Source organism: Amia ocellicauda, chromosome 14 (assembly GCF_036373705.1).
Source record: "Amia ocellicauda isolate fAmiCal2 chromosome 14, fAmiCal2.hap1, whole genome shotgun sequence".
NCBI lineage: Eukaryota > Metazoa > Chordata > Actinopteri > Amiiformes > Amiidae > Amia > Amia ocellicauda.
The window spans coordinates 27,791,499-27,814,591 of record NC_089863.1 but is presented as its reverse complement, the minus strand read 5'-3'; the positions used below and the strand labels follow the sequence as shown (position 1 = coordinate 27,814,591).

Below are 23,093 nucleotides of genomic sequence, written 5' to 3'. Positions count from 1 at the left end.
TGTCCCTTTTCCTTTATATCCCACTTTCCAGGTGCCACAATAATAATGTATTTAGAAGTGCCTTTCAGGATACCCAAGGACACTGTACAAAACTAGTATATTTGAGTTATTTTACAATATGTTTAATATATATATATTAATCAACACTTATACAGTGGCAAGAAAAAGTATGTGAACCCTTTGGAATTACCTGGATTTCTGCATTTACCATTCCTCTTTACAAAATGGTTTCAGTTTAGCAATATTCTTGCGCTGTCTGGTGTGAATCGCTCTCTTGAGGTCATGCCACAGCATCTCAATCGGGTTGAGGTCAGGACTCTGACTGAGCATATTTTCTTCTGTTGAAGCCATTCTGCATTTGATTAGATAACTTGATCATTGATGCTGCAGAAGTAGGTAGCAGTACAGCAGTAGTCTTGCAGTTCCTATATCTATATCACACTACTGGTCAAAACTGCTATAGTTTTTTTTTCTGCTGCACCAACGCATACTAAAACCTGATTGATGGCTGGTTTTTAGAGTGTAACTTATTTTTGATTCAATGAGCAAACATAATATCCAGCAATAAAACTGATCACTGTGATCAATTATAGAAAATAATTGAAAATCTATTCAATGTATTATATTTTTTTGCTAGGGGCCCTATGTTGCTTATGCCTAGAACCGGCTCTGATACTACACACTGCACTGACACACTAGTATACACTACACCCTGGTGACCAATGGGAGTGATTCATAATGACAGAAATCGAGAGAAGACTCTCATGATGCCGTTCATCTCTACAAGCTGTGCTTCACAATAAAATGGCACCAGGGACACAGAAAAGCACTTGCAATACAGTACAGTTTATATTTAGTTTATTTGAAACCTTGTACTGTATCAAGCTAGTGCCAGATCTGCTGACAGACAGGAGGCTGTGGCGGGGGGGTTCTTTGTGAACACAGCAATTATTGACTAAGCCACCCATTTTGCTTTAGAGAAATGGGGAGCCTCTATACACCCTCTGATCTTACCTTCCCCAGGCAGATTACAGACCAATCCCCACATAGTAGAGAGAGAGAGAGAGAGAGAGAGAGAGAGAGAGAGAGAGAGATCATATTTTATTTATTATATTTATTTTGTTTTTTATTTTGGCACAAAAGACCCTTCAATACAGCCCAGCTCGGCTCGCCTGCAGAAAGTCTTTGCTGCCTACACTTGTACATGCTTCTGCTCTTTTTTTTTTTTAATACCGGTACATGATATCTCATAACCTTTTACTACTTGTGAAGAAAATAAACTCATGTGCCTTCAACTTAAAAACAGACTTGGTTATTTACAATTTTACATTACAGAATGTTTACCCTCCAAAAAATGATTATATTGTTGTGAGTAGTGATTCTGTAAAGAAACCGAGATGGCATGTGTGAGACATTGGCATAATTTGTTTACAGATTTCTCTTTGTGAGCCATCACTGAGATTATGTCACTGTCTCTCAAGGAGGACCGCAGAGAAGAGCAGCTAAGGACCCAGGTGCAGCGCTAGCGAGGCAGCTGGCAGGACAAAAGGGCTAGACAAGGATGTAGTCGAGGTCACGAGCGATGGTCAGAAACGGGAAGGCTGAGCCACAGGGCGCACAGGGCTAGGTGAAGCTGGTGGAACTGACGACACTTCGCCTCGAGTGAGGGCAGTGAGGGGTTTAAGAAGGGAAGCAGAAACTGGGAAGGCAGGGGCAGGGGCCAATGTGAGCAGAGGAAAGGAAGAAGGTGTGGAGGAATGTTAACTGTAAGAGTTACAGATGAAAGCAGTGAGAAGAGAAGGGAAAGGCAGGGGAACAATGGCGGCCTCTAGTGGGGATAGAGGGTCAAGGCTAGGGAACCATTACAGATTAACCATAACTGTTTTACACTTTTCTCTTGAAAGGTTATTCAGCTAAGACTTGGGTGAGATAAGTCGTATACATATGAGGCATTAAGAGTTGCAGCATAGTTTGGTTTTGAATGTAGTATTTTTCAAATTTTTGGATGATAGACATACATGAGGAAAGATTAATTTGAGATTAAATTTAAGAAGAATTTAAGAGCTAATGTTCTGATCAGAGTAACAATCCAAGGGTTGTTTCTCTGGAGCAGAAATATGAGAAAATGTTTTAAATCTCACACTGATTTCAAATAGGACTCAGCTATATCTAGGAGAAGTTCATGAGATTAAGAGGCGATCTTATTTTGAATATTTCTTTCCTCTGGGTTACCCCGCCCCCATCCCCTGGTGTCACGGGTTCCTTGGTTCCAGACCAGCAGGTTTATGGTGCCGGCATGGAGCTGTTTTTGGCGGCCGAGAACCATTTTGTTTGTGGTGGAAATGGTTCGAGATTAGGCTCCGCCTCCTGTATCAGCACCAGCACCGTGCCGGTGGAAAAGCGCCGAGTGGGCCAGTCAGAGTCCCAACCTCAATCCAATCTGAAATGTGTGGCATGACTTGAAGATCGCTGTCCATCAACGCTCCCCAAGGAACTGGACAGAGCTTGAACATTTTAGTAAAGAAAAATAGTCAAATCTTACCAAATCTAGGTGTGCAGAGTAGAGACTGATCCCCACAGACTCACAGCTGTAACTTCTGCCAAAGGTGCTTCCAGCAAATATGAACTCACGGGGGTAGAGAGTTATCCAAGTATGAGATTTCAGATATTTTTTCATAATAAAACATTTTCCCCTTAACAGTGTGAATTATGGTGTGCGGGTAAGTGGGGAAATATTCTTAAAAGCATGAAACTCTGAGGCACTGACACAGCAAAATGTGAGTAATTTTCAAGGTGGTGTAGACTTTCTATAGGCACTGTGTATACTCTGACTTGTGTACTATACACTCTGACTGGTGTTTATTGTGTTTCAGTGCTCAGTGCTGCCATCAGCCCTGGACAGACTGAAGGTAAGAGAGCAGCCACACACACACACACACACACACACAAACATGCAGTAATACACACACTGACACACACACACACACACACACACACTGACACACACACACAAACATGCAGTAATACACACACTGACACACACACACACACACACACACACACTGACCCACACTCACACTGACACACATATATACACACACACACACACACACACACACACACACAAACATGCAGTAATACACACACTGACACACACACACACACACACACACACTCGCCCTGCAGACTCCTGCCAGGATCGCCACAATATCATTTTAATACAGCGGACAGGACTGCGGTTGATAAAGGTTACATGTTCCTGCCTTACATGCATTTTAAATGCCCTCAAAAGTGTAACCTATTTACTGTGTCTGTAAAAGTATTGCAGTACGAATCCCAGCCACAACACGATGTAGGGTTTAAAATAGTTTGATAAATATTCTGTATAGTTTCAGTTTTATCCAGCATTGTCTAAGGAGCGTCTTTCACTAATTTCTGTAGCTTGTTCTGTGATCTGAGCCTGCTTGTCATTTGGAGACAGTTTTTGCTTCCTGATATCCAGGAAGCACCCAGCGGAAAATTCAAACACCATAACTATGTTAAAACAACTATGGTAAATATAATAATGACTGTAAAACCAAATAAACACATTTGTTTTTTGTCTGAAGTCTGATGAAGGATTTTATGGTAATTTGAAAAAAATATTTTGAAAATGTATGGGTGCATTATCGCACCATCTGTTGTCACCTTCTCACCCAGCTGCTTGGCGATGGTCTTGTAGCCCATTCCAGCCTTGTGTAGGTCTACAATCTTGTCCCTGACATCCTTGGACAGCTCTTTGGTCTTGGCCATGGTGGAGAGTTTGGAATCTGATTGATTGATTGCTTCTGTGGACAGGTGTCTTTTATACGGGTAATGAGCTGAGATTAGGAGCACTCTCTTAAAGGGAGTGCTCCTAATCTCAGCTTGTTACCTGTATAAAAGACACCTGGGAGCCAGAAATCTTGCTGATTAATAGGGGATCAAATACTTATTTCACTCATTAACATGCAAATCAATTTATAACTTTTTTGAAATGCGTTTTTCTGGATTTTGTTGTTGTTATTCTGTCTCTCACTGTTAAAATACACCTACCATTAAAATTATAGACTGATCATTTCTTTGTCATTGGGCAAATGTACAAAATCAGCAGAGGATCAAATACTTTTTTCCCTCACTGTATATATATATAATATACACTCACCTAAAGGATTATTAGGAACACCATACTAATACTGTGTTTGACCCCCTTTTGCCTTCAGAACTGCCTTAATTCTACGTGGCATTGATTCAACAAGGTGCTGAAAGCATTCTTTAGAAATGTTGGCCCATATTGATAGGATAGCATCTTGCAGTTGATGGAGATTCGTGGGATGCACATCCAGGGCACGAAGCTCCCGTTCCACCACATCCCAAAGATGCTCTATTGGGTTGAGATCTGGTGACTGTGGGCGCCAGTTTAGTACAGTGAACTCATTGTCATGTTCAAGAAACCAATTTGAAATGATTCGACCTTTGTGACATGGTGCATTATCCTGCTGGAAGTAGCCATCAGAGGATGGGTACATGGTGGTCATAAAGGGATGGACATGGTCAGAAACAATGCTCAGGTAGGCCGTGGCATTTAAACGATGCCCAATTGGCACTAAGGGGCCTAAGGTGTGCCAAGAAAACATCCCCCACACCATTACACCACCACCACCAGCCTGCACAGTGGTAACAAGGCATGATGGATCCATGTTCTCATTCTGTTTACGCCAAATTCTGACTCTACCATCTGAATGTCTCAACAGAAATCGAGACTCATCAGACCAGGCAACATTTTTACAGTCTTCAACTGTCCAATTTTGGTGAGCTTGTGCAAATTGTAGCCTCTTTTTCCTATTTGTAGTGGAGATGAGTGGTACCCGGTGGGGTCTTCTGCTGTTGTAGCCCATCCGCCTCAAGGTTGTACGTGTTGTGGCTTCACAAATGCTTTGCTGCATACCTCGGTTGTAACGAGTGGTTATTTCAGTCAAAGTTGCTCTTCTATCAGCTTGAATCAGTCGGCCCATTCTCCTCTGACCTCTAGCATCAACAAGGCATTTTCGCCCACAGGACTGCCGCATACTGGATGTTTTTCCCTTTTCACACCATTCTTTGTAAACCCTAGAAATGGTTGTGCGTGAAAATCCCAGTAACTGAGCAGATTGTGAAATACTCAGACCGGCCCGTCTGGCACCAACAACCATGCCACGCTCAAAATTGCTTAAATCACCTTTCTTTCCCATTCAGACATTCAGTTTGGAGTTCAGGAGATTGTCTTGACCAGGACCACATTTAGGACCCCTAAATGCATTGAAGCAACTGCCATGTGATTGGTTGGTTAGATAATTGCATTAATGAGAAATTGAACAGGTGTTCCTAATAATCCTTTAGGTGAGTGTATATACACACACACATACACAGCTATGTATTAATTCAATATGCTTTATATATGTTATAATGTGGCTGATTAGTTTATTTATATTGTGATGTTTTCGTACATTTTATTTCTTGTATTGACTTCTGTCTTAATTTATGTTAATTGTTGATAGACTACTCTATCATTGCTTTGGCAATATTGTCTCAAGCAGTCATGCCAATAAAGCTCCAGAAATTAATAATTGAATTGGTTCAGATCACATGTGGGTGTGGATGGCAGAACTGCAGTGAGAGACACAGGATAATTATGATTATGATTAATAACTACTTATGGTGTGTGTGTGTGTGTGTGTGTGTGTGTGTGTGTGTGTGTGTGTGTGTGTGTGTAGTGAGACTCTGGGCTGTGCTGACCCTGCAGCCTGACTGGACATCTGTCTTCACTGGAGAGACGGTCACTCTGCGCTGTCAGGTCCAGGGGGCAGGAGACACTGACTGGAGGTACAGATGGTACAGAGGAGAGACACAGGTCCACCAGACTGACTCCTCCACTCGAGATGAAGGCAGATACACCATCAGCTCTGACAGTTATTACCACAGTGGAGACTATACCTGTGAGGGAGTGAGGAGTGGAAACCCATCACACTCTGACCGCAGCAGCCCAGTGACTCTGACAGTGTCAGGTGAGTCGACTCAGCCCAGCCTGTCCTGACTGTGTGCTCTGTGTTACAGGTACTCGGCCTGTCCTGACTGTGTGCTCTGTGTTACAGGAGCTCAGCCTGTCCTGACCGTGTGCTCTGTGTTACAGGAGCTCAGCCTGTCCTGACTGTGTGCTCTGTGTTACAGGAGCTCAGCCTGTCCTGACTGTGTGCTCTGTGTTACAGGAGTTCGGCCCCAGCCTGTCCTGACTGTCTCTCCACTGGGACAGATATTCGAGGGAGACTCAGTGACTCTGCACTGTGAGGTTACAGGGGCATCTACAGGCTGGAGGTATTACTGGTACAGAGCTGGACAGAGCAGGGCTGGACTGGACTATGTGTTGTACAATGCCAGATGGGTCTATCTGCAGCCCCTCTCTGACAGCAGCAGAGCTGGAGGCAACTTCACCATCAGCGCTGTGACTGGGACACACAGAGGGCTGTACTGGTGCAGAGCTGAGAGAGGAGACGCACCCTATTACACTCAGTACAGCGGGGCTGTGACTCTGACAGTGTCAGGTGAGTGATGCAGTGTGTTAATAGGACACACTCTGGACTGTGTTAATCTCTGTGACTGCAGGACTATATTATTTATTCATAATTCACCATCTCTCTCTCTCTCTCTCTCTCTCTCTCTCTCTCTAGAGCTGTTCTCCAGGCCCACTCTGACAGTCAGCCCTGCAGGGTCAGTGTGGGAGGGAGAGACAGTGACTCTGCAGTGCGACACTGAGGCACACAGAGCTGACACACAGCTGAGCTACACATTCACCAGAGACACCGAGACCCTGAGAGCAGCGGCTGCACAGAGTCAGCACATCGTCCCTGCAGTGACGAGAGGGGACTCTGGACTGTACCAGTGTGAGGCGCAGGCTGAGGGGACGAGTGTGAAGAGATGGAGTGACGCTGTGTGGGTGACTGTGTCAGGTGGGCTGCTGTGAGGGGCTGTGTCAGGTGTTGCGTCTCTTCCAGCTGCATGTGTGTCTGAAGCTGCTGTGTCTCTGGCTCCGTCTGGACGCTCCCTCAGTGCTGAAGTGCCGCACACTGTCCCTGGACACTCTGGACACTCAATCCCTGGCCAGTCATTGAAGTCTGTGCCCAGTGTCCAGCCCAGCGTCCGGCACAGTGCCGCCTGTCACTGCATCACTGTTAAGGCCGTCACTGCATCTCTGTGTCCGATACACCATTTAGTCCCTCATCAGAGAGCTGGTCTGTCCTGTGCATTGCACAGTGGATGTGTTAAAGCCACACCAGATACACAGCGTGATCAAGACACAGCAGCACTTCACAGACTGGAGCTGGGTCCTCTAACTGTGGGGATTTTTATATGACAAATGAATCTGTAGCTTTCATGCCCAGCTCCAGGGCAACAGCTCTGCATATATTGTCTTTGTTGTTGGTGTCCTTGTTGTTCTCAGCTGCTTTATCGTGCTGTTCTTTGTGTCCATGAAGGACACACAGGCACTGCATCAGTCCAGAGTCCAGTGTGTGTGTGTGTGTGTGTGTGTGTGTGTGAATGAGCTGCTGTGTGTGTGTGTGTGTGTGTGTGTGTGTGTGTGTGTGTGAATGGGCTGCTGGGCTCTACAGTGACATCTGTCTCTAATCACACCTCCTGTCCTTTGTTCTCCAGAGGGCCGGCCTGCAGCCACACTGACCGTGGAGCCACCCTGGAGGCAGCTGTACGCCCTGGAGCCAGTGTCTCTGAGGTGTGGGCTGTCAGGGGCCCCTACAGGCTGGACATACCGCTGGTACAGAGATGGCTCTCCCACTGCGGTGTCCCAGACTGATGGACACACTATGACCGGGGACAGGCTCTCCATCACTGCAGTGTCTGTGTCTGATGGGGGGCAGTATCAGTGTGAGGGCATGAGGGGGAGCAAGTCATTTGTCTCTCAGCGCTCTGATGGTCTCAATCTCTCCATCTCAGGTCAGTCCTGGACCAGCACCGCTCAGCTACTGTGTTACAGTGTGTCAGTGTCAGGCAGCGCTGCTGTCAGGCTGCTGTGTGTCAGTGGTCAGTATCAGGGCTGCGTCCCGAGAGAGGACTGTCCTCACTGTGTCTGTCTCTCTCTCTCTCTCTCAGAGCTGCTGCCTCGGGTCAGTCTGACTGTGGATCCCCCCAGAGTTCAGCACTTTACAGGCAGTGTGGTCACTCTGAAGTGTGGGGGGCCGGGGGGCTCTGCTGGGTGGACAGTGAAGCGCTACACAAAAGGGCAGGTGGAGCCAGGCTGCTCGTCTCACAGGGAAGAAACAACTGCAGACGGCTGCGTCATCAGATACACCTCAGAGTCTGACAGTGGAGTGTACTGGTGTCAGTCTGGAGCAGAACGCAGCAGCGCTGTCACACTGAGAGTAACCGGTGAGTAACACACTGCACCACACTGACACACTGAAGCACACATTGAGTAACACACTGCACCACACTGACACACTACCAGCACACAGTGAGTAACACACTGCACCACACTGACAGCACACACTGCATAACACAGTGCACCACACTGACACACTACCAGCACAGAGTGAGTAACACACTGCACCACACTGACACACTGACAGCACTGATGCAGTTTGTTGTGATACTACAGTGCTGGACTGGGCTGACAGATATACAGGCACCCAACCCGCAGCCCTCCCTGCCAGCTGTATCTCTCTCTCTGTCTGTCTCTCTCTCTCTGTCTGTCTCTCTCTCTCTGTCCATCTGTATCTGTCTCTGGGATGTGTGTTAGAGACTGCTGTCTCTCCGGCTCCATCTGGACACTCCCTCAGTGCTGAAGAGCTGCACACTGTCCCCGTGAGTCTGGACACACATTCCCTGACCAGTCACTGTACACAGCATCCAGCACAGTGCTGCCAGTCATTGCGTCACTGTTGCACGGACAGATGATCTGCTAATTGTGTCTGTGACTGTGTCAGTGTCTGTGAGTGTGTGTATAGGTGGGTCTGTGTGTTTTAGAGTGTGTGTGTCTGTGTGTTTGTGTGAGTCTGTGTGTGAGTATGTGTGTGTCTCTGTGTGTATCATTATGTGTGCAATTCCCTATGTGACTCAGCTGTCCTTTAACAGGTGGGACTGAGAGACAGGGAGTAGCTACACAGCCAGCAGGGGGCGCCCCACACCATCCCTGGAGGGTCTCTGTATGTGTGAAGGCCTGAGCCACACTGTCCTGGAGGGGCTCTGTGTGTGTGTGTGTGTCAGTGTGCGAGAGTGTGTGTCTGTATGTACGACTCACTGGGTCTAAAGCTGTGTGTGTGTGTGTGTCACTGCATTTACACTGCAAGGTCGGCGACTTGCACAGAGTGAGTGGCACCCTGAACCAAAACGGCTACCCCAGCATTTTGCAGCAACATGCAAAAATGGTATACACCTAGTTGGTCAGGGGTTCATGCTACAGCAAGATAATGACCCAAAACATGGGATGAACTGGACAGAAGGGTGAAAGCAAAATGAAAGTGAAAAACATTTGTGGGAACTTCTGCAACATTGTTGGGAAGAACTTTCTGAACAATTTTTGAGTTCCATTGAGACATTAAACTGTGTACATTTCAATACAAACCGGAAACATTTAGGCCGGTAATGTATGTAAACACAATTACATCAAATACACACATAATGTAGTAACTTTACATTGTCTACAACCAAAATTATTCAAATGGATTCTCACCAAGCGTCTCTGTTTTAAATGATTAAAGGTGGTTTTGAAAAATACATAATAAACGTGTTTGACTGGGACTTTGTTTGTCATTGACACACAATATATGTAAATGTAGTGGTGCCCACGATGCCAGTACAGAACTACATGTGCCAAGCAATCAGTTGTTAGACTACCTTGGGCATTTCACACAAAGAAACAGTTGAATCCTGTTTCTCTTTGGATTGAGAAGAATAAATCCAAACATGATAGATAACATAGTTATATGAGGCATAGGCATAATTTAAGGGGTGGGGGGCATGTCAAATTGCCCCCACACACACACTTTTTGAAAGACACAATCATTCGATCTCTGATTTCTGGTAAATAGAATGAGCTGGACATAAGAAACTCACTCCACACAATGTGTTTCTACTTATAGAATAACCTGAGGAAGTATGGATTTTCGGTGGAATACCCCATTAATGCGTGTCAAGGATTCGTTTCAGAACTGTGTGTGTGGAGGTGGGGGTGTGTGTGATTTGACCGACTAATATTACAAGTGCTGTTGCGTAGGAGACATCTACTGTCAGGGCCTCATCGACACAGGAGCCTCAGGCACGGTCTTGTGTGCTGATGTGCTGCACAGAGGCGGTCAGAGATGGAGAAATAGGCTGCGCCCTGTGGATGGAGAACTGCTTACAGCAACAGGCAAACCGGCTCCAGTGACGGGGCTGTGGCTCTGAAGTTTAGTCTCGGGGAGCTGTCAGTCGCGCATGAAGCCTGGGTTGCTGATGTGGAAGTCAAAAGGATCCTGGGCCTTGGTTTTCTGTCTACTACTCAGTGCTGCCTGGACCAGGGCCAGGACAGGCTGATAATAGGGCCCCAAGGACAGCAGCTTCACGTCGGGTTAGTGAGATCCCAGCGAAGAAAGCCACACTATGCTCCTGCTACTCATATGACGCCGGCAGTGACGCAGATGTGTGAGCGAGGGAGCTGCTGCCTGAACGAGGAGCAAGCGGGAGCCATGCGTCACCTAGTGGAGGAATGTTGCGATGTCTTTCCCGAAAGTGAAAGCAACAACGGACACACAGGGCTAGTGCAACACCACATCGACACTGGAGCTGCTGCACCCATCTGGCTGCCACCCTGCCACATTCTGTGGACGGAATGAACACCCGAGTCTGCATTATGTCCAGGAAAAATAATTGTATTTACATATACAAGTGCTTTCGTTCTTGAGATTATGGTCATGAGTTCTTCCATACCCTTTGCCAAATTTACCACTAGATAAATCTACCACTACACTTTTCACAGTTTGCTGCTTTTTAATCCTAGTCTTGCCCCTCCTCTACTAATCCAGTTTGCTAGATCTCTCAAACTTTTGCCAGGTTACTGACCACATCTCCTGCCTCCTCTGTCCTAGTTGCCGGCCTCTGACCACTCACTTGTCTTGACCATCCTTTTCTTCTCTGCACTTGGGTCTGTACCCTTTATGTCGACCAGTGGTAGAATTATAAATGACACAATCGGAGCCCAATAGTGCGCAGGCTGTGCTTTGCGTCTAGTAGTGTAAACTTCATTTTATTGATCACTGAGGGAGCTGCCAGGCGGACATATACTGTGCCTTTGCGAAGGTATTCACGCCCCTTGTCATTTTTCCTAATTTGCTGCCTTACAACCTGGAATTAAAATGGATTTTGGGGTTTGTATCATTTGATTTACACAATATGTCTACCACTTTGAAGATGCAACATATTTTTTTATTGTGAAACAAACAAGAAATAAAACAAAAAACAGTCATTGTCCGTCCTGCTGGAAGATGAACCTCCGTCCCAGTCTCAAATCTCTGGAAGACTGAAACAGGTTTCCCTCAAGAACATCCCTGCATTTAGCGCCATCCATCATTCCTTCAATTCTGACCAGTTTCCCAGTCCCTGCCGATGGAAAAACATCCCAACAGCATGATTCTGGTGGTGGCAGAATCATGCTGTGGGGATGTTTTTCCCTCGGCAGGGGCCAATGTTCTCGGGGGCCTCTGGGGCCTTTCAGAACAGGTGTATATATACTGAGATCATGTGGCAGATCATGTGACACTTAGATTGCACACAGGTGAACTTTAATGAACTAATTATGTAACTTCTGAAGGTAATTGTTTGCACCAGATCTTATTTAGGGGCTTCATAGCAAAGGGGGTTAATACATATGCACGCACCACTTTTACGTTTTTTATTTTTTTTATTTCACTTCATGGAATGCGCACACTGACAGCCTGCGAGGTATGCAGCCGGACACTGAACGCAGTGACCATGCAGCCATGACAGACTGCTGGGGTGGAAGTCGTGGACAGCTGCCGGATATGCGTCTATTTTTATTCTTCTAACTCATTTATGCCCAAACCACGCCCCGTTTCGGCTAGGGGCAGGTTCTAGCCTTAGGTCCGCGTCATTGGTCAACAGCTTGAGAGCGCTGATTGGATAGACTCTGAGAGACTCAACACACAGTGAGAGCCAGCCTGAGACTCACAGTACAGCTACTGGTTCTGGTGTTTTATACTTTATTATTATTATTTTTATTTCTTGGCAGATGGCCTTATCCAGGGCAACTTACAATATAAGTGCAATACAAAGTGCAACAATACAGTTAAGTACATACATCAAACATTACAAATTCAAATTTACATTAAACAGAGCAATTCAAAATATAATACATTTTACAACTTCCAGTTTACACAGGTAAGTACAGTAAGTGAGGTCCTACATCCTGGAAAGTAAAAGCTAAGTGCTGTCAAGATGTTAGGTCAAAGTCAAGGGCTACGGGAAAGGGACCAATGGGGAAAATCAATCAATAATACAAGTATTAGTAGCGAAAGAAGCATGATAAAATGCTATGAAGTGCTATCTAACAGGGATTAAAAAGACTAATATTATAAGTACTGACTGAAAAGATGTGTCTTGAGTAAGCGCCGGAATGAGGTCAAGGACTCTGCTGTTTTGACTTTGGTGGGAAGGTTGTTCCACCATTTGGGGGCCGGTGATGAAAAGGAGCGGCTCTGGAGGAAGGAGAGTAGAGAGGAGGCAGAGTTAGTCTTGTGGCACTGGAGGAGTGCAGTGGTCTGGAGGGGATGTATGGAGAGACGAGTGTCTGAAGGTAGCTTGGTGCAGTGTGGTCGAGACAGTGGTAGGTGAGGGTCAATGTCTTGAACTGAATGCGTGCCGCTATCGGGAGCCAGTGGAGGGAGCGGAGCAGTGGAGTAGCGTGTGTGAATCGGGGCAGAGAGACACTAGACGAGCCGCAGAGTTCTGGATGAGCTGGAGCGGCGGGTAGTAGATGCAGGCAGGCCGGCCAGGAGGGAGTTGCAGTAGTCCAGAGGGGAGAGGACCAGTGACTGGACGAGCTGCTGAGTCCAGTAGTCGGTGAGGAAGGGACGGATTCCGTGTATGCTGCTCAGGAAGAATCTGCAGGAATTGTAGCACTGCTGACAGTGTACATTGTCACAATACACCTGAGTGATGTCCCTCATGAGATTAAACAGTCAAACACTTCCATTGAAATCTCTCAAAAACATGCCTTGTTTTTCCCACTTGATAGATAAATGTGTGTCCCTCTGTAAATTATGATACCGTAATTTTCTGTTTTCTCTATGGATTGCTCAACTCTGTCTCTCAATCTAAACTATATATTGTTCAATTAAATAATGTGGATACCTACCAGAATAAACATTATGCTGCTTTCATCTCAAAGGTTGCGATTTTGTGGTGTTTCTACAGTGTTTACAAATGTGCATGTCGAAACTGAGCTGAAGTGTATTTCAGAATTGAGCCATAGGATGCCACCAAAGTACCTCAAATCGATGAAATGCTTCCTACTTAAAAACAACAAACAATCCTGTAAATACATTCTTTCAAAACATAAAACGTAAGTTTATGAACCATGCCTGGAATCATAGTTTAAAATCAATACTTTGAAAAAGACGCACATTTCCTTAAGCCAAATTGCGGAATGATTTACTCTGGCGGGTGCAGGGGGCTGTGAGGACCTGAGAAGGGTGTAGCTTTAATTGTCCTCCTCTTTTTTCTGGATTCTTTTGGCAGGTACTTGCCTATTTTTATATAAATAGACAGCAAGATAATGTTAGTCCCCCAGAAATGTTTCTTTGTTGAAAAGAGAAAAAAATAAGTACAACAGCTTTTGAGGTATATTTTACTTAGTTGTCCTCTCCCCCAGTTTGACTCCAAGTGGACTACCTGGGAGAGACCAAATGGTAAAATTGAGGAAGAAACTCAGGTCAAGAGTTACTCAGTCTACGTCGAAGTCAATTAAATGTGTACTATACTGGACCTCAGTGCAGCAAATACCCCTACATAAAAACTGTCCTTTTTTCTTCTAACCAGGCTTTTGATGCAAAATCTGTTGTGTGGAGTTCAAAGACCATGCAGCACACAAAGTCACACGTTTTTCAATGGGGGTTGCTGACTGTCTCAGCTCCAGTCCAGCACTCCTCCAACCCAATCTACGCACTTCCACTTTTCCACCACTAGATGTCACCATCGCCTTTTCTTAAAAAGTCACTTCTCCCAGCTTCAATCAATCAATCATTCAATCAACATTCCTGAAACCCATGTGTACTGATTATTTAACCTACTGTATCCATGTAACTCATTGTATTGTATTCTTATTGTAGGATTAGCCTTTAACAGAAGTTGCAGAGTTAACATTGTCATATCTCACTGGAAATGTTGCCTTGGCAAGGAGGGCTGAAATTGTGTCATTATTGCAGAAATAACATAAATAACATACTTGCGCATAACTATTTCTGTGAAAGTCTATTCACTTGAACTCACGGCCATCCCCTCACCTCTATTTTGGAAATGTCAAACCACAATCTCCCTATATTTATATTATATTTTGAGGAACAACTCAGAGCTCACAACATAAACAATATACATGCTGCTCTTCAGACAAACCAGAAATAAGATAGAGTCCCACGTCATCTACTGCTAGGCAAACCGTGCAGACATGTCAACCGAAAGTCTTGAGTGTGTTAGGAGTTATGATATCGGACACATTCCATGTCTGCCTAGCAACTAAATCTGTAGTATGTCCTGCCCCGAAACGGACTTCTTAAAACTGTGTGCTGTGGCAGAAATAAACTGAAGACAAACGATCTGGCATTGTGTCGGTGACTTTTTTCTTCCCGAGCTCGTCTCCTGCGGAGGATCCACCATCCTGCACTGACGGCTCTGGGTTATCCTAGTCCAGGGAACCTGAAGGGTTTACTTCAGGTGAAGTGGTTGTACCTTAACACCATGTGCACTTGTTCAGTCACCCTCTGCTCCTATTCACCCTGCACCTCCCAACCTGGTTTTCTGCTCCACAAATGTACCCTTCACTAACTCTCAGACTTCGTAAAGTTTTGTTGTACTACAAGCAGTGTTTTGCTTGTGCCTTGTTTATACCTTGAAACCTTGACCCCTTTCTTTGACCCTCGACCTCAACCTCTGACTCTCTTTGACTGATCGCCTGACCCCCCGACCCTTGATTGTGACCATGATGACCCCTTTTGCCCAGCCTTTGATTGCCCCGTCCTGCCGGTATTTGACCCACGCCTGACTGACAACCTCCACAACGCACCACAGCTGGGTCCCCCTGTTCCCGTGTCCCGCACATCGTGACACTGATACTGTCCATGTTGTAAATGGATGTAGCTGAACTGGTTGCAAGGGCATCCCTCACCAGTTGCTGGTTGTAGACCTTACTATGTTTTATCTTTCTTTCTAAAATCACCAGCAAAAAGTGTTTTTATATTCAAAGTGGTGTAGTAATATATCTGGTTTAGGACTGGCTGTTCACATGCTGTTATAGGTCGTGGTTAATGTGATGCCGATATTCAGATCACAATACTATGCAAAGCTTTCAATCATAATCTTTAGCTGTGGGCAAATCCTATTTTCCAGGGAACTGTGCATTTCCAAATATTCTATAATGTCTCTGTCAATACTAGCCACTGCTGCGGTCTTCCCAATCATCCCGCTGTTCAAGGCAGTAATTTGTCCCTCAACCCAGTTGCACGATTTTCAACTTTTTCTATTTTTATTCGGTTTACACTTTTCAATGGATATCTTCCTAGGCCATCCCTGTGCATTGTTTTGCTGTTTTAAATCAATCAATCAATCAATTGTAACAATATAAAGCTCTGAAAAAGAGGGAAAAACAATCTGATTTTATTAAAATGCAGATTGGTGCAACAGTCAGGACAAATAGACCTTTGCAAAAGGCTGCCATAGACACTTGTACTTCATCAACCTTAGGGTCATATGTGTGAAATATGGTCAGTTGGCAGCTGATGTGAAAAAGATAAATTCCCCAGAGCTTTGATACAAATAGATGGGTGATCAGATTTGACTTCTGCTGATTACAGTGACTTTAGTCATTATTCTACTACAAACTCCTGCAAGGAATGTCACTAGATATACTATTCAACTAAAAGCCCCTGCTGTCTCATTGCTCTAATGGTGCACTCAAATCTACTTGCAATGTGTTATTATACTGTATCCTGGGCACACATAGCCTATAATGGGCACTGTGGGTGTTTATATGCATGAACGCCTGGGGTTCTTGTTAGAAATAGTGCATCACAGATTAAGGGGAAATACAATCTGTTTCTGGGCTTGTGCTTTCCAGAGAGAGAAGGAAAATGAAGAAACAGTCAGCATTGTTCTGTTGTGTGTGTGTGTGTGTGTGTGTATAAGCAGCTCTGTTGAACTACATGGGTTGATACATTACACAAACTACTGAATTCTGTATTTAATCATACTCGATTACTGTCCACAAATACCTTAGTGGTCTATATTGTATTAGTCTTCTCTCTATTATTATTACTACAAGGATTCCATCTATCAAAATCCAATGTGTAATAATTACAAGTCAAACAATATTAACGACATGAAGCCCAGAGATGCAGAGAGCAATACAAGGTGGACTAGTTAACTGTCAGGCAAACGCAATACAGTACCTGGTCAGGAGGTTTATTATTAGCTGTCGGAGGACCAAAAGCCCTCGTCTAGCAAATTCTGTCAATGGTCTTAATTATAATTAGCTTTTAAGTAAACTGGGGTGATGAAGACCAATTCACAGCAGTGTAGGTGGATTACACTCCTTTAAAGTAAGCCTAGTTTGAACCGAAACCGATTTGATCATTCTACAGGGGATAGCGTTCTATAAAGGCTATGCAGAGCTTCTTGAGAATAGACACTGCATATTATGTATGTACTTGCAGTTCATGATTATTTTTATTTTTATTAATTTCAGGCAAGCTATCCTAGGAGAGCAATTCCAGGCATTTTGTAAGGTTAGTAAAGTTCAATGCTGTGCCTGGAAAAAATATCTACTTGACCATGCTGTAGCGTTATGTTGGGTGTATTTGGATAAGAGCATTTGGGCTCTGAGCTGAAACACTGATCTAAAGAAGACCTCTCCCCCCCAAAGTTATCAGATTCCCTTAGCTCATCAGCTTGGAACTGGTTTGCATCAAAGTGACAGTTTTGGGGAGGATGGCACCAAGAAGAGGCCAAATAGTTTGGAATTCTGCTATGAGATGTCTGGAGAAAGGGGCCTGTAGGTGATAAAAACTCTTTGAAGTGGACGAGAGCCGAAATCCCGACATAGAGCTACGAACCCGGGCCAACCGGCATTTCCAAAAGATGGCATGGATTGACATCAGTCATAAATCAAGCCCCCCTCCAATAGGACACTGGGGGCTGAAACCGAAATCCAATCTCAAGAACTCAGGGACCAATCACCTGTTGATCTGACAGACTATAAGGAACAGCGGACAGTCAGTCTCTCTCTCTCTCTCACCTGAACCAGAAACTCGCTGCCACAGCTCAACCTGTAGCTCTGTTGCCAGAACCGGAACCAGAAACCAACCAAGTCTTTGCCGGCAACAGAAGAGTTAAACTGGGAGAAGGAGATTGAGCCGTACGAAGAATTCTTTTAAAGGACTTTATTAAATAAAGAACTTTACAGACTGCGCTGCCCGCCTGTGCCCACCTGATCAGTGGAGTTTTACAGCTGGACAATTGACTAAGTCAACTGTATACGAAAGTGTCAGTCATTTAAATAGCTATTTGAGTCTTAAGAAACTCGACCCTTGGAACGAACAGGGCCCTGCTTTCCTCAAAGACTTTGTCTTCAAATAAGTACGGTGAGAGACCCTGCTTGCCAAGAAGATTTTGTGCACAACCTTGGAGCCTTCAAACCAGTGGAAAATCTGTTTGGAAAAGACTCTACATTCGCGAAACCCCAACTTCCAGGTGCATCGACTGAGTGGAAGTTCTTGGACAAAGCCGAACCGGACTGCCTTTGTTCCAAACCACACGGACCTCGTGCCGTGTGCTGTTATCTGAGCCCGAAGCCAGAGAGGCCTCTCTGCGACGAAGTTCAGATAAGTTTAACAGTTTGGAGTTAATGATTCATGACATTTGAGAAATCAATTAGAAATGTTAATCTGTGATTCATAACTCTAGAATGTGTAATATCATTTAGTTTTCTTAAATATAAATGTGTGTTGCATTAAACTGTTTTGTTGATAATTTTAGAAATAAAATCTGTCAACGCCGAGAAATATCTTCTCATTCCTGTTTAACTGTTTAGTCTGAAACTGACACACGTTAATAGACATTAGATTATTGGTGGCCCTGCCTATCCTTAATCATTGAATAATAATCAGTTAAGGGAAATTGTGGTAACAAGTAATGATAGGATCCTTCTCTGCACCTAAACGTAAATGAGACTGATATATATATAACGAGAAGTTACCTGACATAAATACTAACCTGCGTAGTTATTTAATGTCTGACTAACAATACTAATGAGAGACTCACCTTCGTCTTACTAATCGGTATTGTAGTCAATGTGTTTATAACCTTTTTTGTTTAACGATTTGTGTGTTATCATATGCGATCCCATGGTCTTTGATTTGGTCACGGATTTGATTTGTTGATCTAGAGTTGAATTTTAATTAGTTTTTCCCTTTTGTATAATTAGTTTAGTGCTACATTTAGTCTTTGTTTTTGAATGAATTTGTATATATATTTACTTTATACACTGCAGATTATTTATGTTTACACAGCATTCTGCTCATTTGCATATGACTGCATATTAACACTCAACACCTGTTGTTTTCCATCATTTCATGTCAATATTGTAAAAACAAATATTTAGATGGTTTAGGTCCAAATCTAGAGGTTTAAAGCATCTGGCAACACTGCCCTCAACACTCAAAACCGACAGACAGACACACGCAGTCCCAGATCACAACAATATGCTTGTTTTTCTTATACACAATACCATAAGAGAATTCATCCTATATATTCAGATGTCTCCTTCCAAGGTCTCCATTTGGGTGATAGCTGCTGAGGGAACCAGTATTTCCTTTTAAAAGAAATTAACATTACAAATGTGCTTAAAAGTAATTAATTGTATGTGCTATGTGAAAAGAGTTGAAGCACTAAGTGTATAGTGGGTCTGATATATCTGCAGAGCTTGAGGTAACCCCGTTAGCCAGCTATTCATGTTGCACAATGGGGGGAATGTCGGCCATTGTAACTCGCTGGGGCTACACTGTCTGTCAGTGGTTTATGATTATCTTACTCTTCTTGATAAAGACTTGGAGAAGAGGGCTCCATTGTGTTCACAACCTTCAGCTTTGCAAAAGTGTGCTTTACTGGACACTACATGTGAATAGGTTTGTGTGGGATTCAATGCACTGAGCTGAGTATTTGAAAATGTTTTGTGATGTATTGAAGTTGTCACAGTAACCTAATGCTCAATTGAAATAAAAAATAATAATAATAAAATAGTTTTACTTGTAAAGCAAGATTATGCCAATTTAATGTGTGTGTGTTGTGTGTGTGCGTGTGTGTTGTGTGTGCATGTGTGTGTGTGTGTGAGAGAGAGACGGAGATAGATAGAGGTGTAGAGGGGTGTTGGTGTCAAATTCCAATTGTTGCCCAATATTTCACAGCACCTAATCATATTAACTACCTTCCCTGTGTGAATTACAATCAATCTCAAATTGTGCTATTCTGAATACTTTTTAATCCAATACAAATGTAGATGGTGAGGCCGGCTTTGTGGGAGCTTATACAATGTGACTTGTCACTTCGAAAAGCTAAATTGCACACAAAACCACCAACAAGAGAGTAGATTGGCAGGAATGAACATTAGGATGGCAAATATGTTATACAGTGTATTTTTGGGACTTATTGTAATATGCATCATATACATTTTGTGCCAATTGTAAGACAGTGCTCTCAGTCTTCTAATAAATACATACTACTTATGTCCAAGTGCATCTGTCAAAAACTAGAACCCTAATTCTCACTTACAGTTTCCTGCTTTATAAGACCCAATTTATCCAATTAAATCAGTTCAGCTTTGGGTGGTCATTTTTAATTGTAAAAAATATAATGTCGAATCACTAACAAGTGATAATCAAGACTTAGGAAGTACGCTCTCTATATAACTTTCTCTCTATTATCATTATCATTATCATTATTATTATTATTATTATTATTATTATTATTATTAGTAGTAGTAGTATAAGCATTTCGTGTGATTGGGCACCTTCTTGTGGCATAGAGTTATATTACAGTATTGTCTTATCTACATTATATTGGATCTACTGATTGAGGTGATTGATTATTTTATTACATGTGTTTGAGGTCTTTTCCATGCCATTGAAACCAAAGCGGAAATGTCAGACAACAAAATGGTGGAGACCATGAAGCTTGCCCTGGAGATTTGGCTTTCAAAGTATGAAGCAATGAAATGCTTTCAGTTGGCCACATGCCTGGACTCACACTTTAAAATGGATTGGTATTGCAGTGATGAAGTGGAGACCATGAGAGAACTGCTCTTCACAAAGGTCAGCTGTCTCCTGAGGAGAACTCAAATAATCAAATAATAGTAATAATACTGCACTTAAAACAGTCAACACAAAACACCCAAGACCAAGAATCCCAGCAAAGTCATTCAACTCCAGCCCAGGTATGAAGATGTGAAGATACAACAAGGCTTCTCCAGCTCCCATCCTGAGTTCTTCTCTTCACTTTGTGTGAGAGGAGGGCTCCGGGTTCACCTGTATTTATTATTTTGTGATAAACTTGTTACTTCGTCATCTGTGTATCCTGAGAATTCATGAAACCACTTCACACACACACTGCTGAGTGTGATATAGACGCCCAGAGAGCCACGAGGGGCTGCAGCGTGAGTTCGGTGGAAGGATCACGGCAGACACAGTCTTGATTAATAATTTTTTTATGTTTATGTCGAAAGCCACGTCTGGGATCTTCCCTTGAGCCTGAAGGGGAAGAGGGAGAGAGAGAGAGAGAGAGAGAGTGAGCAAGAGGGAGAGACAGAGACAGAGCGTGGGAGAGAAAAAGAGAGAGGGTGTAAAAGAGAGACTGACCTGGAACTGGCTGAAGATCTGTGCGGCTCTGTCGAAATCCCACTCGTTCTCCTGCAGACACCTGCAACACAAACACTACTGTTAACAAGACACAAGACACATCAGGACACACACTACTGCATATATCAACACACACTGCTGTGAACACACTAGTGTGCACATCAATGTGGAGCAGTGGTCAGTGTGGTCGGCAGTCAGCTTCAGCACTACGCACTTCTGTGACCACTCCGGGTTCATGCCGGACTGCAGGCAGAAGATGGAGCGCATCTCTTGCTGGGCAGCGGTCAGCGTGAGCATGGGGCTGCTGGACGGCCTGAGCCTGGTCGTAACGAACGCCCGTTTGATCTCCTCCAATGTCTCTCAGAATACAGAGCCTGGGAGAAAGACGGAGAGGGCTCATCACTCACTATGCACAGCCTGGAGAGAAGGATGGAGGGATGAGGGGCAGAGATGGAGGGATGAGTGGAGCTCTTACCCAGCATTTGCTGCAGCGATAGTGATGAACTTGCGAGAGAATGCATTCACAGTGTCCTGACACTCCCCGTCCACTGAGAGAGGTAGAGAAGAGGAGAGGGAGAGTTAGTACCAGTCACTGCAGAATAGAAGAGACCTCAGACTGTATAGTCCACTATAATTTCCTGTAGTCTAGCTCAGCACTATACTGTCCCGCCGCGCCCTCAGTCCAGCCCCACTCACCTTCTTTAAACACTCCACTGACGGTGAAGGACTGTAATGTGTTCTGGAAGAGAGAGATACACCTGTCAATCAATCAATCAATCAGCTGATCAATACATCAATCATTGAAACACTCCCTCTCTATCTTACACACACTATGACACCCAGAGAGAGAGAGACAGACAGACGCATGCGGTTCAGTGGGCACTCACAGTGTAGGCATGGACGTCCACCACGAAGGAGCTGGTGTCGTGCTGCGTATTGGGCAGCTCGTTAAGGAAGGCCGTCGCTCTCTGGCGTGTGGGCTTCAGTAGCTGGAACCACGGGGCTGTAGCTGGAGGGGCAGGGGGCACAGGTTAGAGGGGCGCACAGGAGTCCATCACACTGCACACACAACACAGTACAATACATATACAATAGCCACCATTCGCACTATCGATGGCTTGTAGTGCATCAGATCAGCTTGTATTGTACATTTGCAAGCCGCCAAATGCTGTGTATTATCTGGAATGCTGACATATGAACTGTCTATTCTATTACATACATCTGTCCTGTGACTTTGTACTGTGTCCATATTACTGTGTATATATAGGAATATAACTTAAAAACATCCGTGCACTACAGCGTCTTCACTTCTATGAGGTGCTGGCCCAAATAAAGCAAAAATATATAAAGAAAATTCATATATCGACACTACTGTTTTGACACTACCTGATGAAGACACAGTAGTGTCGAAACGCGTTGTGAGTGATTCAATAAAAATACATTTTAATAATATAAAAGTCTGGTCTAAATAATTAATAAGTGAGAGGGCGGCTACAATTTTTTTTATATATATATATATATATATATATATATATACAGTTTCCACTTCTAGTGTAGTGTATATTCCTGGATTGGTGTGGTTGATATTGTTACAGTGTGTTTGTTCAGTGTCTCGTTGTGCGTGTCTTCAGTGCCTGTGTGTGTGTGTGTGTGTGTGTGTGTGTGTGTGTGTGTGTACAGGTTTTTTGTCATATATGGGGACTTTTTTATGGTTACAAACTGGTATAAGGTTATTATGCCATAAATGTGAAATGTGGGGACTTTGTCTAGAGTCCCCATGAGTCAAATGGCTTAACATACTAAAATGTAAAAATGTAGAAAGTTTTTTGTGAGGGTTAGGTTTAGGGGTATGGTTAGGGTTAGGGGATAGAATCTATAGTTTGTACAGTACAAAAATCATTATGTCTATGGAAAGTC

General features: G+C 43.9%; 2 protein-coding genes across 2 annotated transcripts in view; one reads left to right on the top strand and one right to left on the bottom strand.

The window, feature by feature from the left end:
- Nucleotides 1-23,093, bottom strand: part of LOC136767577 (Fc receptor-like protein 5) — a 170,832-nt gene that overhangs the window by 70,539 nt on the left and 77,200 nt on the right. The window lies entirely within an intron of this gene.
- LOC136768047 (Fc receptor-like protein 5) lies at nucleotides 1,819-9,774 on the top strand. Its single transcript, XM_066722102.1, has 8 exons — nucleotides 1,819-1,831; nucleotides 2,874-2,909; nucleotides 5,772-6,062; nucleotides 6,264-6,596; nucleotides 6,723-7,001; nucleotides 7,705-8,001; nucleotides 8,158-8,433; nucleotides 9,139-9,774. The coding sequence occupies exons 1-8, from the start codon at nucleotides 1,819-1,821 to the stop codon at nucleotides 9,225-9,227; spliced, it is 1,614 nt and encodes a 537-aa protein (XP_066578199.1). The 3' UTR covers nucleotides 9,228-9,774.